This window comes from Stenella coeruleoalba, assembly GCF_951394435.1.
Source record: "Stenella coeruleoalba genome assembly, chromosome: 16".
Taxonomy (NCBI): domain Eukaryota; kingdom Metazoa; phylum Chordata; class Mammalia; order Artiodactyla; family Delphinidae; genus Stenella; species Stenella coeruleoalba.
The window spans coordinates 34481890-34496336 of NC_137162.1; the positions used below are offsets into that span (position 1 = coordinate 34481890).

The window sequence follows — 14447 nt, forward strand, 5'->3', positions numbered from 1 at the left end:
CCACCCACCTATGGTCAACTAATGTATGACAAAGGAGGCAAGGATATACAACGGAGAAAAGACAGTTTCTTCAATAAGTGGTGCTGGGAAAACTGGACAGCTACATGTAAAAGAATGAAATTAGAACACTCCCTAACACCACACACAAAAAGAAACTCAAAATGGATTCCAGACCTAAATGTAAGACCGGACACTATAAAACTCTTAGAGGAAAACATAGGAAGAACATTCTTTGACATAAATCAAGCAAGATCTTTTTTGTTCCACCTCCTAGAATAATGGAAGTAAAAACAAAAATAAACAAATGGGACCTAATGAAACATAAAAGATTTTGCACAGCCAAGGAAACTATAAACAAGATGAAAAGACAACCCTCAGAATGGGAGAAAATATTTGCAAATGAATCAATGGACAAAGGATTAATCTCCAAAATATATAAATAGCTTATGCAGCTCAATATTAAAGAAACAAACAACCCAATCCAAAAAAGGGCATAAGACCTAAATAGACATTTCTCCAAAGAAGGCATACAGGTGGCCAAGAAGCACATGAAAAGCTGCTCAACATCACTAATTATTAGAGAAATGCAAATCAAAACTACAATGAGGTATCACCTCACACCAGTTAGAATGGGCATCATCAGAAAATCTACAAACAACAAACGCTGGAGAGGGTGTGGAGAAAAGGGAACCTTCTTGCACTGTTGGTGGGAATGTAAATTGATACAGCCACTATGGAGAACAGTATGGAGGTTCCTTAAAAAATTAAAAATAGAATTACCATATGATCCAGCAATCCCACTACTGGGCATATACCCAGAGAAAACCATAATTCAAAAAGACACATGCAGCCCAATGTTCACTGCAGCACTATTTACAATAGCCAGGTCATAGAAGCAACCTAAATGCCCATCGACAGACGAATGGATAAAGAAGTTGTGGTACATATATACAATGGAATTACTCAGCCATAAAAAGGAACGAAATCGAGTCATTTGTTGAGACGTGGATGGATCTAGAGACTGTCATACAGAATGAAGTAAGTCAGAAAGAGAAAAACAAATATCGTATATTAACGCATGTATGTGGAACCTAGAAAAATGGTACAGATGAACCGGTTTGCAGGGCAGAAGTTGAGACACACATGTAGAGAACAGACGTATGGACACCAAGGGGTGAAAACCACGGTGGGGTGAGGATGGTGGTGTGCTGAATTGGGCGATTGGGATTGACATGTATACACTGATGTGTATAAAGTTGATGAATAATAAGAACCTGCAGTATAAAAAAACAAACAAACAAAAAACAACTAATACTAAACTTTCTTTGGGTTATTTGTATGGACATATGTTAATATAAATTTTTCAGGCATTACTTGAAATTTCTAAAAATCTTATATGTTCTGGTATAATGTTATAAGTCATAATTGTAGTTATTACTTTAAAATGTATATCTCAGAAATAACTAAATTTCCTTGTCAATTGCATTTTATGAACTTTCATCAAATCTTTAACCGTGGTCAGTCTTTTGTTATTTACAGACAGTTCTGGGTGTACTCTGATGCTTTTGCAAGTATGTTCCTATAAAAGGGTTTCGTCTTCAAGGATTCATGGAAAAGACTCTGACAAGTACAGGTTTCTGGTAATTGACTATACTGCTAAACTGGATGAATAAGCATTTTCAGAACTCTAATGGAAAACTGATGAACTCATAAAAGTGCTAACAAAAGATCAAGATAAAAAAAATTACATGGGACTGAGTGAACTGATGAGGATGATTATAATTTTTGTGACTTTCTGTTTGAATAAAAAAAAGAATCCCACAAGGACTCAGAGGCAAAAAATATACAAATCAATTTTCACTGTAAAGTAAAGGAGCTGTTACAGTGGAGGATTACTGGACTGAATGTCAACATTATGACATAGTATGAGTGTGTTTCGTGTTTGGTAATTGCAATCATTGTTGCTTTTGTTGTGGTCATCCATTTACAATGCTTGATGTCAGTCTATTTATCTCTTGTAGAAATAAAATACAGTGTGTGTGTGTGTGTGTCTGTGAAAAGAAAAGTATGGAGAAAATAGACACTGATAATACAGATATCTTTGAAAAACAACAACAACAAAAAACTATACGCAACCTTTTCTGAGAAAAATACACTTATATACACACTTAGGTGTAACATTTTGCTTTCAGTTTCGGGGGTTCAGGGATTTCCTTAAGCCCAGGTTTAGAACCTTAATCTAAGGAATTTCTCAGCAATTCAAAAGCCAACCCAAATCAAGCAATCAAATAGTGCTTAATTAAATATCTATTGTGTGCCTAAAATTCTAAGAAAAGGAATCTCACATGTTGTCTATTGTTCAAAATTACAAGCTTGTTGAGAGCTAAAAATTCTACTAACTAGTTCACAGTACTTAACACTACCTCCTTCCACAATTTTTTTTTTTTAAAGCAAAAACTGTGTTGTCTGGAAGAGACTGAAGAGAAATTTGAAAAATTTAACTGAAATTCCAGAAAGCGAGAAGATCTAGGGATAATGTATAACTCAGAAAGCTACCTATAATTTTCTAGCCAGTGGAAAACTAACAACCCTGGTCCTATCTTTTTAATATGTTTCTCAAAATGGTTTGAAAGAAGTTTAAAACAGACTGCAAAATCAACAGCTGGGGGAGCCTACTCACTGATTTGCTATGCCTTAACTACTTTCCATTGAAAGGGAAAGGGAAATTGGAAAGAAGAAAAGTTCTCTTTCTTTTCTCAGCAGAGAGAATTAGGGACAATCTTAACAGAATTAGGAAAGCTGTAACAGCAATAACCAAATAATTTGATATTACTCTCCCATAATTTCTTCTCATTTCTCCCCACCATATTTACCAACTCTCTTAATTCTCCCCTAACCCCATCACTGGAAATCCAAATAGTTGCTTGTAGATCCCAAAGCCACACCTATAGAGGAAGAGTTTTCCCCTATATTTACAAACAATGAATATAATATAAATTGTAGTAGCCTTCTCAGGCTATAATCTTTCTTACTGTAGTAAATTCTACTTTATAATTATTAAAAACAACCAGGGGAAGAAAGGGATGAAAGAGCACAGGGTAGAGTATTTTTAGGGTAGAGAAACTATTCTGTATGATACAATAATGACGGAGAGATGTCACATTTGTCAAATTCAGCACAATGAACGTGCAACATCAAGGGTGAAGCCTAGGGAATTCCCTGGCAGTCCAGTGGTTAGGACTCCGCACTTTCACCGCCAAGGGCCAGGGTTCAATCCCTGGTTGGGAAACTAAGATCCTGCAAGCTGCGTGGCGCAGCCAAAGAAAAATAGTGAAGCCTAATATAAACTATGGACTAGCTGATAATGATAATGTCAACGTTCGTTTACTGACGGTAACAAATGTACCATTCTGGTGTGAGATGCTGATGGTAGGAGAAGGTGTGTTTGGGGGAGGGTAGGGGGTATATGGATGGGCACTCTGTTTAATTTTGCTCTAAAAAGTGAAGTCAATAAATAAACAGAAAAATAAAATTTAAAAAATAGAGAGGGCTTCCCTGGTGGCGCAGTGGTTGAGAATCTGCCTGCTAATGCAGGGGACACGGGTTCGAGCCCTGGTCTGGGAAGATCCCACATGCCGCGGAGCAACTAGGCCCGTGAGCCACAACTACTGAGCCTGCGCCTCTGGAGCCTGTGCTCCGCAAGAAGAGAGGCCACAATAGTGAGAGGCCCGCGCGCCACGATGAAGAGTGGCCCCCACTTGCGACAACTAGAGAAAGCCCTCGCACAGAAACGAAGACCCAACGCAGCCAAAAATAAATAAATAAATCAATTTTAAAAAATAAATTAAAAAAATAAAGGGAAACCAAAAACCTAACCAAACAAAAAAAACCCGACCCAGCATACGCAGATCACCATCATCACAGGAACCAGTATTTTAAAAAACACATATTCTCCAGTAGCAAAACATAAAGTCTGCCTAGAAGAAAATACAAGATACAAAATACAAGTTGGGAAAACAGCCATAGGCCAAATTCAGTCCATCTAAACAACTGTGCAAGCATCTCCTTTTAGATATGGTTGCAAAAAGTTACATGCTTTAGCTCACTATTAGTATTTTCTCAAAATATCACTAAGTACAATTTGGCCCATCCAGAGTCAACTTGCCTCTTGCAAATCTGAAAGTTCGTCCACCTGCTTTCATTAATTTTGTGCCTGTCTTCCAGTAGACAATGATTTAGGCAGGTAACCTAATGTTTTTATTTATAGTTTATTAAATTGGTTGGGGAGTAGGGTACAGTGAGGGGTGTAGTACTTTCAGTCCTTCAGACATTATCCACCTTGGGATTTTCCATTCCAAAATTTTAAAAAATAGCCAATAGACTTCTAGTATGCTACTAACTAGGAGTCTACTAGTCAAAAATTTCCCTCCTAATCTTAGGCAAAGTCTGGAAAGTTCTGATGACTTTAGTATTAGTCTAGCAGAGTGCAATCTAAAATACAGAAAAATTCCTACCACAGACTGTTTACTTCACCAGGTTTAAATCAACTATAACCTGGACTACTACAACTCAAGTTATAAGTAAATTCATGTTTTAAGAGGGCTTTTAAAAATATTCTTTTGTTTTGTGTTAAATAATTAATATGATATTAGTGCTAGCGCTTTATGTTAGTGCTAAATGTGGTCCCCAACATTTCTATAGTGAGGGTCAGATGGAGGGGAGGGCATTTATGGGAATTACTCAGGGGAATGAAGGACAGTTATTTAATTTGATGAGAATGGGGCAGTCTCTTTCCAGCTCCTTTATTCAGATTGGTGTTCCCTCCTGTGTTCTGCCTTCATGGAACTAATAAGGAAAGCTGATGACAAACAAAAATAAGCCTATCAGACACGTCACTGTAGCAGAAAATCAAGGTTAAACTTCTAGCCATCTATACTCCCTTACACTCTATCCTTCAGCCAGACCAATTTCCTTTCACTTCCTCTTTAGTGCCGTCATGCTCACTCCTACTCCCAGAGTTTAACACATGTTCCTTCCTCTGTTACCCTGCTCTTCACCTGGTTAAATTCCACTCATCCTTCAGGTCTCAGTTTCAACTTCACTTTTAGCTAGTGGGGATCCAGTAGCACTGTCTTCTTCCCCTACCAGATACTTACCTCATTATGTATTGATAGTTTTATGAAATGACCATTATATAATTATAAGGGCTTGTCTAGTTGTCTTCTCCTGTCTTGCTTAGTTTCCTGTCTTATGTTCAACAGAAGGGCAGAGACCTTGTCTCTTACCAATAAGTATCTAGAAAATTGTAGGCACACGGTTGGCACTAAAATATCTGTTGAATAAATCTACCTTGCTTAGGGGAATGGTCCAAAGTCACAGGGAATAGTTGGTAATATGCAAAATTTTCCACAACTGTAGTTGGCAATAAATCCCTAACTGGCAAAATTGGCATCTTAGGTGGGATAAGATCTTGCCAGTACCATTTTGCTATGCCCCCTCTTTTATCTTCCCCCAAGCACACCCACAAAGTGGGCAGATGTGGAAAAAAAAGCAGCAATCTGATTATCATTACCATGAACACCTGATTCCTGCCTGCAGGCAAATGCATCATCATTTCTATCTCCATATCAAATGATCTGGGATTGCAGGGAAGAAAATCTGGAAAGAAGCTACAACAAAGTGATGAATCATACTGAGTTCTGTGTTCTTCCACTAATTTGGTCTGAAATCCTATTTTGGCCCACTGCCAAAAACAAAAACAAACCCAATTCTATATATAGACAATTTATAATGCCTTGTTTTATTTATTTGTCCAACCAATATTTATTGAAAGTCAACTAAATATATAAACTTTGCTCTCCTCTTCTCATACCTTTATAAAACCTGGTCAATACCTAATTATGCTAATGTTCTCAAATGCCAAAGTCTTAGTCAGCTCTATTCTTTTGGTCTTTCTTTCCTTCTCTACATATGCATATGTTAAATTTCCTTACATCCTGGACTAAATATGCCCCAGATTCCAACTCAATCTCATGTATGTCTTCATGCTAAATATAAGCGTCATGCTAATGTTTGCCTTTCAAACAAAAATCAATACTGTATGTATTGAAATTCTGGATTGACTCACAAAGTGACTGATGCAAATGGAATGGAAAAGTTGACCCAGTCAACAAAACATGGCTAAACTAGAGATTAATGTCCAGAAGCATATTTTCCTAGATCGTGAATTCGAGTTCTGGTTAAAACAGATAGTGGTTATCAAGACTAATTAATCTAGACATTCCAGTAAAGTAGTTCGCTGATAGACATATACATTCATAGATAAACTCGCATGAATAGTCTATAGAAAGGAAAAACACGTAATGACTCATATGAGAAGAGAATCTAAAAAAGAGTGAATATATGGGTATGTATAACTGATTCACTTTGCTGTACAGCAGAAACACAACATTGTAAATCAACTATACTCTAATAAAAAATAATTTTTTAAAAAAAGGAAAAGCAAGTGATCAATTACTTCACTTTGTCAAGCTCCTAGTTCAGCAAAAAAAAAAAGTTACATCTTGATTTTAAGTCATTACCAAACGAAATTAATTTGGTTTGCTTAAGAGTTCTTATTTCATACTCCCTGAGAAGCCAGGCTTGCCAATACTTTCATATGTTAACAACAGAGATAAAGGCACGGGGATTAAACAATTTATTTTCACAGATGCCAAGGTATGTCACATGGAAGTGTAAAAGAAATGAGATTTCCCTGGTAGTCCAGTGGTTAGAACTCTGAGCTTCCACTGCTGGGGGCCCGGATTTGATCAGTCATCAGGGAACTAAGATCCCGCAAGCTGCATGGTACAGCCAAATAAATAAATAAAAGAAATGAGAGTTTATTATTTCATAAATAACTATATTAACTGTGATTCTACACAAAAACATTTTAGAGATGAGTATATCTGCATATGCACTTTTCTTTTCCCATCTTTACTGGAGTATAACTGCTTTACAATGTTGTGTTAGTTTCTGCTGTACAACAAAAGTGAATCAGCTGTATGTATACATACATCCCCATACCCCCTCCCTCTTGAGCCTCCCTCCCACCCTCCTTATCCCACCCCTCTAGGTCGTCACAAAGCATCGAGCTGATCTCCCTGTGCTATGTATACACACTTATGATCGGATAAATTTTAAGATTTAGGATATCTTCCTTATAAAGTCTTCTGGTTTTACAAAGCAAAACAAAACACAAAATTACTAAAGATAATCAAAATACTTCCAATGGAACAGAGGCATCAGTCTTTATGAGGTACCGATGCACTGAGCTACAGTGAGGTTTGGCCACACCAAATTACCTTGGAATTATTGAGGGGAATAGGTTGAGAAACTAGGAACTGAAACCAAAACAGAGCTAACTAGTAAATTAGCTCTGAAGTTTTTTTCACTTTGGACTTAAGGTGACTTCATATTCAGAAATGGGAAGGTAATTCAAGAGACACATTCCATTTTGTGTTCTAAAACTAGAAGCTGAAAGTCAGCAAGAATTGGATCTAAATCTGAGTTGAGTCGCTTACTATGAGATGTGTAGCTATGAGCTTGGGAAGGTTTCTTAATTTTTGATCATCAGTTCCCTCATCTGCAAAATAGGAATGGCAATAGCCACCCCATTTATAGTGCTTACTGAAATTCACAGCATAAAGTTAAGCTCTCAATAATAGCCTGGATTATTATTACTACAATTACATATCATTCTTACACCCTAGAATACAAATAAGATTTTGAAATTGTTAGGAAAGATTTCCAAGAAGTGTAAGTGTTAATTATTATTGTTATGTCTGTACTATTAATAATTTGTATTTGTACAGAATTAAGGCACTTTCATATACATTATCTTACTTGGTCAATATATTACTCTGAAAAAGGATCAATAGAGATTATCACCAGAGGGTTAAATAAACTTGATCAAGGTCATAAAGCTAACAAATGGTAGAGCTAAGGTTAGAACCCAGATTCTCTGTTTAGTTAAGGGATCTTTTCATTAAACCACTGAAGAGGAAACAACAGTGATAGAATGCAGCTCAGAAAAAAGTGAGGCAAGCTATATGAAGGTATATTTTATTGTCACAACAGGCCTAACATCTGTAGTCCAAATTCCCTGGAGCCAAATATGTTTTAAAATTCAGAATATTTTCAAATTTTAGAACAGTAATGAGGTTGTATATACCATATGTTATGTAATATCCTCAATAGAGTCTGAGGCAGCATCTGAATAAAATATATTAATATTTCTGCAGCAAAATTTGTGAATAGGCACATTAAGTAGGATAAAGACTTATTCAGAATGGTCAGGTTTTTCTGCCAAATAAGTAGTTTTATAAGTTGACCCAACTTACAAAAGTGCTGGATTTCAAAATTGCTGGTAAGAGACCATGGGCTTGCATTACAAGAGTCTGTGCATAGCTATTAATCAATCTATAATAACTATCAGGTAATGCCATGGGAGGAACACAATAACAGATAAAAGCATCATACATGGTTTACTCTGCTATCTTCTCAGAAAGCAAATAATGTTGCCAAAATCACAAGATTAACCATAACCATTAAATAAATGCTCTTCACTGCATAATGACTTTATTTAAATAATGTTTTAGATAAAGAAAAATCATAGTGAGTTGTATAAGTCAGAATAACTTTATGGCCCTAGAAATCTGACCTGTTTCCTGAAGGAAAGTTACAGTGAGGAAGAAACGAAGCGAATATTTAGGAGAGAAAATGTGTGTGTGGCTGGAGGCAGGTAGTGTTGGTGATGAGCCATGTACAAAGATACTCTCATCAAAAGAACGTAACATGGTTACAACTGGGATACTGGGGTAGACGTGGACAATATTAGGGAATAGCAGAGGAAAAGGCTGACAAGAGCCAAATAACAGAAGAACAAGAAAGACAGGAATTTAATTCTAATGTAGTAGGCAATGACAAATTACTAACAAGTTTGCAAGTAAATGAGGCTATGGTCCCCCAAATTATCCTGACACTTAACTCAAATTCTCCCCTTTTAGAAATACTATGACTGTGTAGAAACTAAATATACAAAGACTGATTCCAAACCTTAAAGAGCCAACTATTAGGGAAAGGACAATAATATTTTTTTATAAATATACAGAAGAAAGAAAATGGGTAAATTAGAAAATAGGTGATGTTCTAAGGGGGTTACCATTTATTCTTTATATTTTTCATGAAAAAAACTTGAAGCAAGTAAGAATTATAACAAATGCCAAGTGTGGATAGTGGATAGATGAATGTTGTTTTATAATTCCCTCTTTTTTCTATTTAAATAATTTCCCAAAATTAAAAAAATGAAAAAGAGGTGGTGATAGTAAGAAAAGTAATCTGAAAGGGTTTGGCTTTATAGTATTATTTTGGGAAAAAAACAGAACAAAAAATCAAACAAAATAGTAAAGAATATATGTGGGGGCCAAAAAGTGGAATGTACTAAGAGTGGGTGATATGCACCATAACTACAGCCTCCAATGGTGAGGCTACTGGAGAGCAAGGCTCAGGGCAGTGACGAAGCACAAAATAATCTACATGCATCAATATTAAGTTTCACTGACAGCAATGCTTTCAGTAAAAAGACACTCTGAAGATACAGGATAGATAGTAACAATGGGAAATTTCATTAGTGACACCATTAAAATTTTTTTAAGAAGAGAAAAAGAAGAGGCATAGATAACAAACACAAAAGGACATAGGAAATACAATAAACATTAAAACCTAGAAAAATAAAGGATTATGCACATATCAGAATAACTGGACGGAAGATATGGAAGCAGGATAGATTTAAATGTCTAAAAGGAGGAGACTCTTTGGAAAAGCTCTTTTGTTCAATACAGTCTGTATAACTTGCCTAATTTGAAACTGACATATTTTTCAGAAAAATGAGATGCTTATAGAAGTATGTATTAAAGATACTAGATGTTAAATAGGAAGAAGTAAGGGAAGATGACTTTTTTTAACCTTATCACCCAAATCCTCCTGATCTTTCAGCACTTAGTCTAGCCTTCAATGCTGCTTCCTGACACCTATCATATTCTGGTCTTCCATTATTTATTTGCAGAGGTTTATTAAACTTATTACATAAGAGTCTTATCACAATCATATCATAAATTTTTTCAAAGTAAGAACCATGTAGGATTTTTTTCTTATTGATAATTTCCCGTAACACCCTGCACTGAATTTCATATAAATTTATTTAACAAATATTGAGGGCCTATGCATAAGTGATGGCTGACGTACCACAAATCACATACAAACACAATAGAGTTCTGGTATAAGAAATGACAGTCATCATCATCAATCTACTACACATGCTAAGGCCAAAGCATTCATTTACAAGCCAGTAAAGGCAAATTCAAATTTGGTCAAAGGACCTAAATAAATAAATAAATAAAGCCCCGAATAAAAAGAAATCAACATCACAGAACACCGTAGAGATGTTTTCACAACCACATAATTTTAATAGCCAATATCAACAATCATTGAGGACTTCCCTGGTGGCGCAGTGGTTAAGTATCTGCCTGCCAATGCGGGGGACACGGGTTTGAGCCCTGGTCCAGGAATACCCCACATGCTGCGGAGCAACTAAGCCCATGCACCACAACCACTGAGCCCACGCGCATAGAACCTGTGCTGCGCAACAAGAGAAGCCACCGCAATGAGAAGCCCGTGCACTGCAACCAAGAGTAGCCCCCACTTGCTTCAACTAGAGAAAGCCTGTACGCAGCAACGAAGACCCAACGCAGCCAAAAATAAATAATAAATTTATTAAAAAAACAAACAAACCAATCACTGAAGGGCTAAAACAATTTTGAAGGGGATTTGGAGCAATTTTGGAATCAAAAAAATTTGAAACATGAGAGGAGGAGCCAGATTTTAAGATGGACAAAAGTGAGAAATCACAATTGACAGCTGAGAGAGGAAAAAAAAAAACACCTAGGAAAAAGCAACTGAAAAAGAAGCAGTGTGACTCACGTATCTCAATATTCCCACGGTATACCGTAATAAGCAAGCACACTATTGACCAATAAATCATCTTGGTGACTCTTTCATCAAAAAATATTAACTTATGGGCTTCCCTGGTGGCGCAGTGGTTGAGAGTCCGCCTGCCGATGCAGGGGACACGGGTTCGTGCCCCGGTCCGGGAGGACCCCACATGCCGCGGAGCAGCTGGGCCCGTGAGCCATGGCCACTGAGCCTGCGCGTCCGGAGCCTGTGCTCCACAACGGGAGAGGCCACAGCAGTGAGAGGCCCACGTACCGCAAAAAAAAATTAACTTATGTTTAATATACTTTAAGATGATAACCAGGTTTGTCAATGATTTTAATGGGTAACTATTTTTGGTGGCAAAAAAGTATGTTTCAACTATTTAGAAAACTGATTTATATGAAATACCTGATTTCCTAATAATGTAAATAAAGTTGACATTACTAAAGAAATAATGCCACAAAAGTTAAGTTTAAAAGAGACTGCAGGTGGCTTAATCACCTTATAAAGAACAGAAAGGCTTAAAAGAACAATGAGGAACTCATATACAAAATATACAAAGAAATCTTAAAATTCAACAGTAAGAAAACAACCCAATTTAAAAATGGGGAAAAGATCTGAACACTTCATTAAAGAAGAAATATAGATGGTAAAAAGCATATGAAAAGATGTTTAACATCATATATCATTAGGGAACCGCAAATTAAAACTATAGTGAGATACCACTACACACTTATTAGAAAGGCTAAAATCCACAACACTGACAACATCAAATGCTGGGAGATGATGTAGAGGAACACAAACTCTCACACTGCTGGTGGAAATGTAAACTGGTGCAGCCACTTTTGGAAGACACTTTCTTATAAAATTAAACATACTCTTACTATATGATCCAGCAATTGTGCTCCTTGGTATTTCACTGAAAACTATGCCCACACAAAAACCTGCACGTGAATGTTTAAAACTTTGTTCATAATGGTCCAAACAGAAAGACACAAAAATATCCTTCAATAGGTGAATATATGAACTGTGTTACATCCATACAATGGAACATTATTCAGTGATAAAAAAAATGAGCTATCAAGTCACAAAAAAACATGGAGGAACCTTAATTCTGTATTGCTAAATGAAAAAAAGCCTCTCTTAAAAGGCTACTTACTACATGACTCCAACTATATGACATTCTGCAAAAGGCAAAACCATGAAGACAGTAAAAAGATCAGTGGTTGCTAAGGCTCTGAAGGGAGGAAAAGTAGAAATGCATAGGTGGGGCACAGGCATTTTTTAGGGCAGTGAAACTATTCTCTGTGTTACTCTAATGGTGGACACGTAACACTGTACATTTATCAAAACCCATAGAATCTACAATACAAAGAGTGAACCCTAATGTAAACTGTAGACTTTGTTAAAAATATATCAATATTGGTTTATCAACTGTAACAAATGTACTACACTAATGCAAGATCTTAGCTAAAGGGGAAACTGTGTGCATATGGGTAGGGGCATATGGGAACTATGTACTTTTCGCTTTTTCTATAAACTTAAAACTGCTCCAAACAACAACAACAACAACATGAAGGGAAGAAATTTGATAACTTCAAGAGGTCTACCGAAAGTGAATTTAAGAATATTTACATCAAAAACATTTAGGCAAAACTCACAAAAGTAAAACAAAAATGAAGTGAAAACTCAGAACAACCCATGCCGGTTTTGTCATATGAACCCATGCCTGATCAACTAAGGATTATAAAACAGACCTGATAGTTTTTCCTTAGAAGACTGTGATTAGACAAAAAAGATAATGTAAAACGAAACTTTACAAACATTGATTCATGGTAGTGCAACACAACATCATGTTGTAGATTAAAGTAGGTCTACATGGAATATTCCTAATTCACATATGAATGCATGGTTAGTGAACACAAAAGAGACATTTACCCCTACGATATTGTCTAAAAAATTAATCACTGCTTTTTGAAGACCACCGTCTCAAACTGCACTATCTATAAATAACAGCATGATAGAAGAATAGATTCCTTATGGTGTTTCCCTAAATTCTAGTATTTTGTTTGACCTTTAGGGCTATTTTTAAAATAGGAATGTGAAGCCTTTTACAGACAGGGCAAGGACTCCTCAGCTCATTAACAGATTCCATTCACACAGTGATATTACCTGAAGGTTCTCTGTAGGCATTTCATTGTGTTATTCCTGAAGTATACTATCCTTTGAAATATCATGCTCTTAAGATTGAGTAATCCTTAAGAGAAGGTAAGTGCCTAGCAATTTTATTATCAGTCTTTAGAGTCATACCGCAGAGCTTCAAATGTAGCCTTCTAACCTGGGATGAGTTTTGCCAATCATCCAACTGTCAACCACACAGAGCAAGAAAAGAATAAACAACAAGTCTCTGACAGGAAGGGAATATTCAATCAATCTTTCATTCGACAAATACTCACTGAGGGCCATCCATGTGTTAAGCAATATTCCAAGTGCTGGGAATACAACCTACAACAAAATATTAAAATATTTCTGCCCTTATGGTGATTACATTCTTATGTGTCTACAGAGTCACCATACAATTTTACTAGGCCTAGCATTCTCCTGATCTTTATGTGAAGCAAGGGTAACCTGGTGATCATATTTATTTTACAAAATTAATTTATATAAATTTCAAGATTACTATGGTTATTAGTTCTTACCTGGTCTTGAGTTGATAATAAAGTGAACAGAGTTTCCAATGCTGCTCTTCGAACTGATGATATAGTGTGATGCAAAAAAGGCCAGACTCGTGGAACTAAAACTGTGAGTGACTGTTGAATACTAATAAAGAAGAAACAAATTAATCTTACTCATTCTCAGTTGAAGCTCTATTGATACATTATCTAAGTATCAATTCCTTGTGGACCTACCATCATTTTTGATGAATAAATTCTAAAAAGACAATACAATTTTCATATGAACATTCGCTTAACACCCTCATTCAAAACCGTTATTATATAGTACCAGTACAGACAGAGCAAATGCAGTCATAAAGAAGAGGAGAAATATTAACATTAGGTTGTTCTATGGCACTAATGCCATGAATTAACCTTTATCAAATTAGAACTTTCCAATATAACTGCACTTATTCTCAGTCTGTTCTTACTCAGGAAAATGGGGGCATGTATCTTAGCTGGTAGTCAGCCTACACAAAATCAGGATTGCTAATCCTTACTACTTTCCCATGGCTAACCCCAATGGGTAACCCCAATGGGTAACCAATAGGTGCACATAACTTACAACCCCCTTTGGGGCCATCTCTATCACATATCAAAAGAAACAAGAGATGGTATGGTAGTAGATTTGAAATTTGTTATCCTGATCTTGCATTACTAAGTTAGGAAAATTCAAATTATCTTCCTTCTCACAGATTAGAT

At 36.2% G+C, this 14447-nt stretch overlaps 1 protein-coding gene across 3 annotated transcripts in view; it reads right to left on the reverse strand.

The window, feature by feature from the left end:
* Positions 1-14447, reverse strand: part of BTAF1 (B-TFIID TATA-box binding protein associated factor 1) — a 95489-nt gene that overhangs the window by 45198 nt on the left and 35844 nt on the right. For all 3 annotated transcript variants that reach the window (XR_013824243.1, XM_079899906.1, XM_079899907.1), the window contains one exon: positions 13731-13851. Coding sequence is in view for 2 of the 3 variants with exons in the window: in XM_079899906.1 (XP_079756032.1) it covers positions 13731-13851 (121 nt within the window). In the remaining variant the exon portion in view is untranslated. The remainder of the gene's footprint in view (positions 1-13730; positions 13852-14447) is intronic.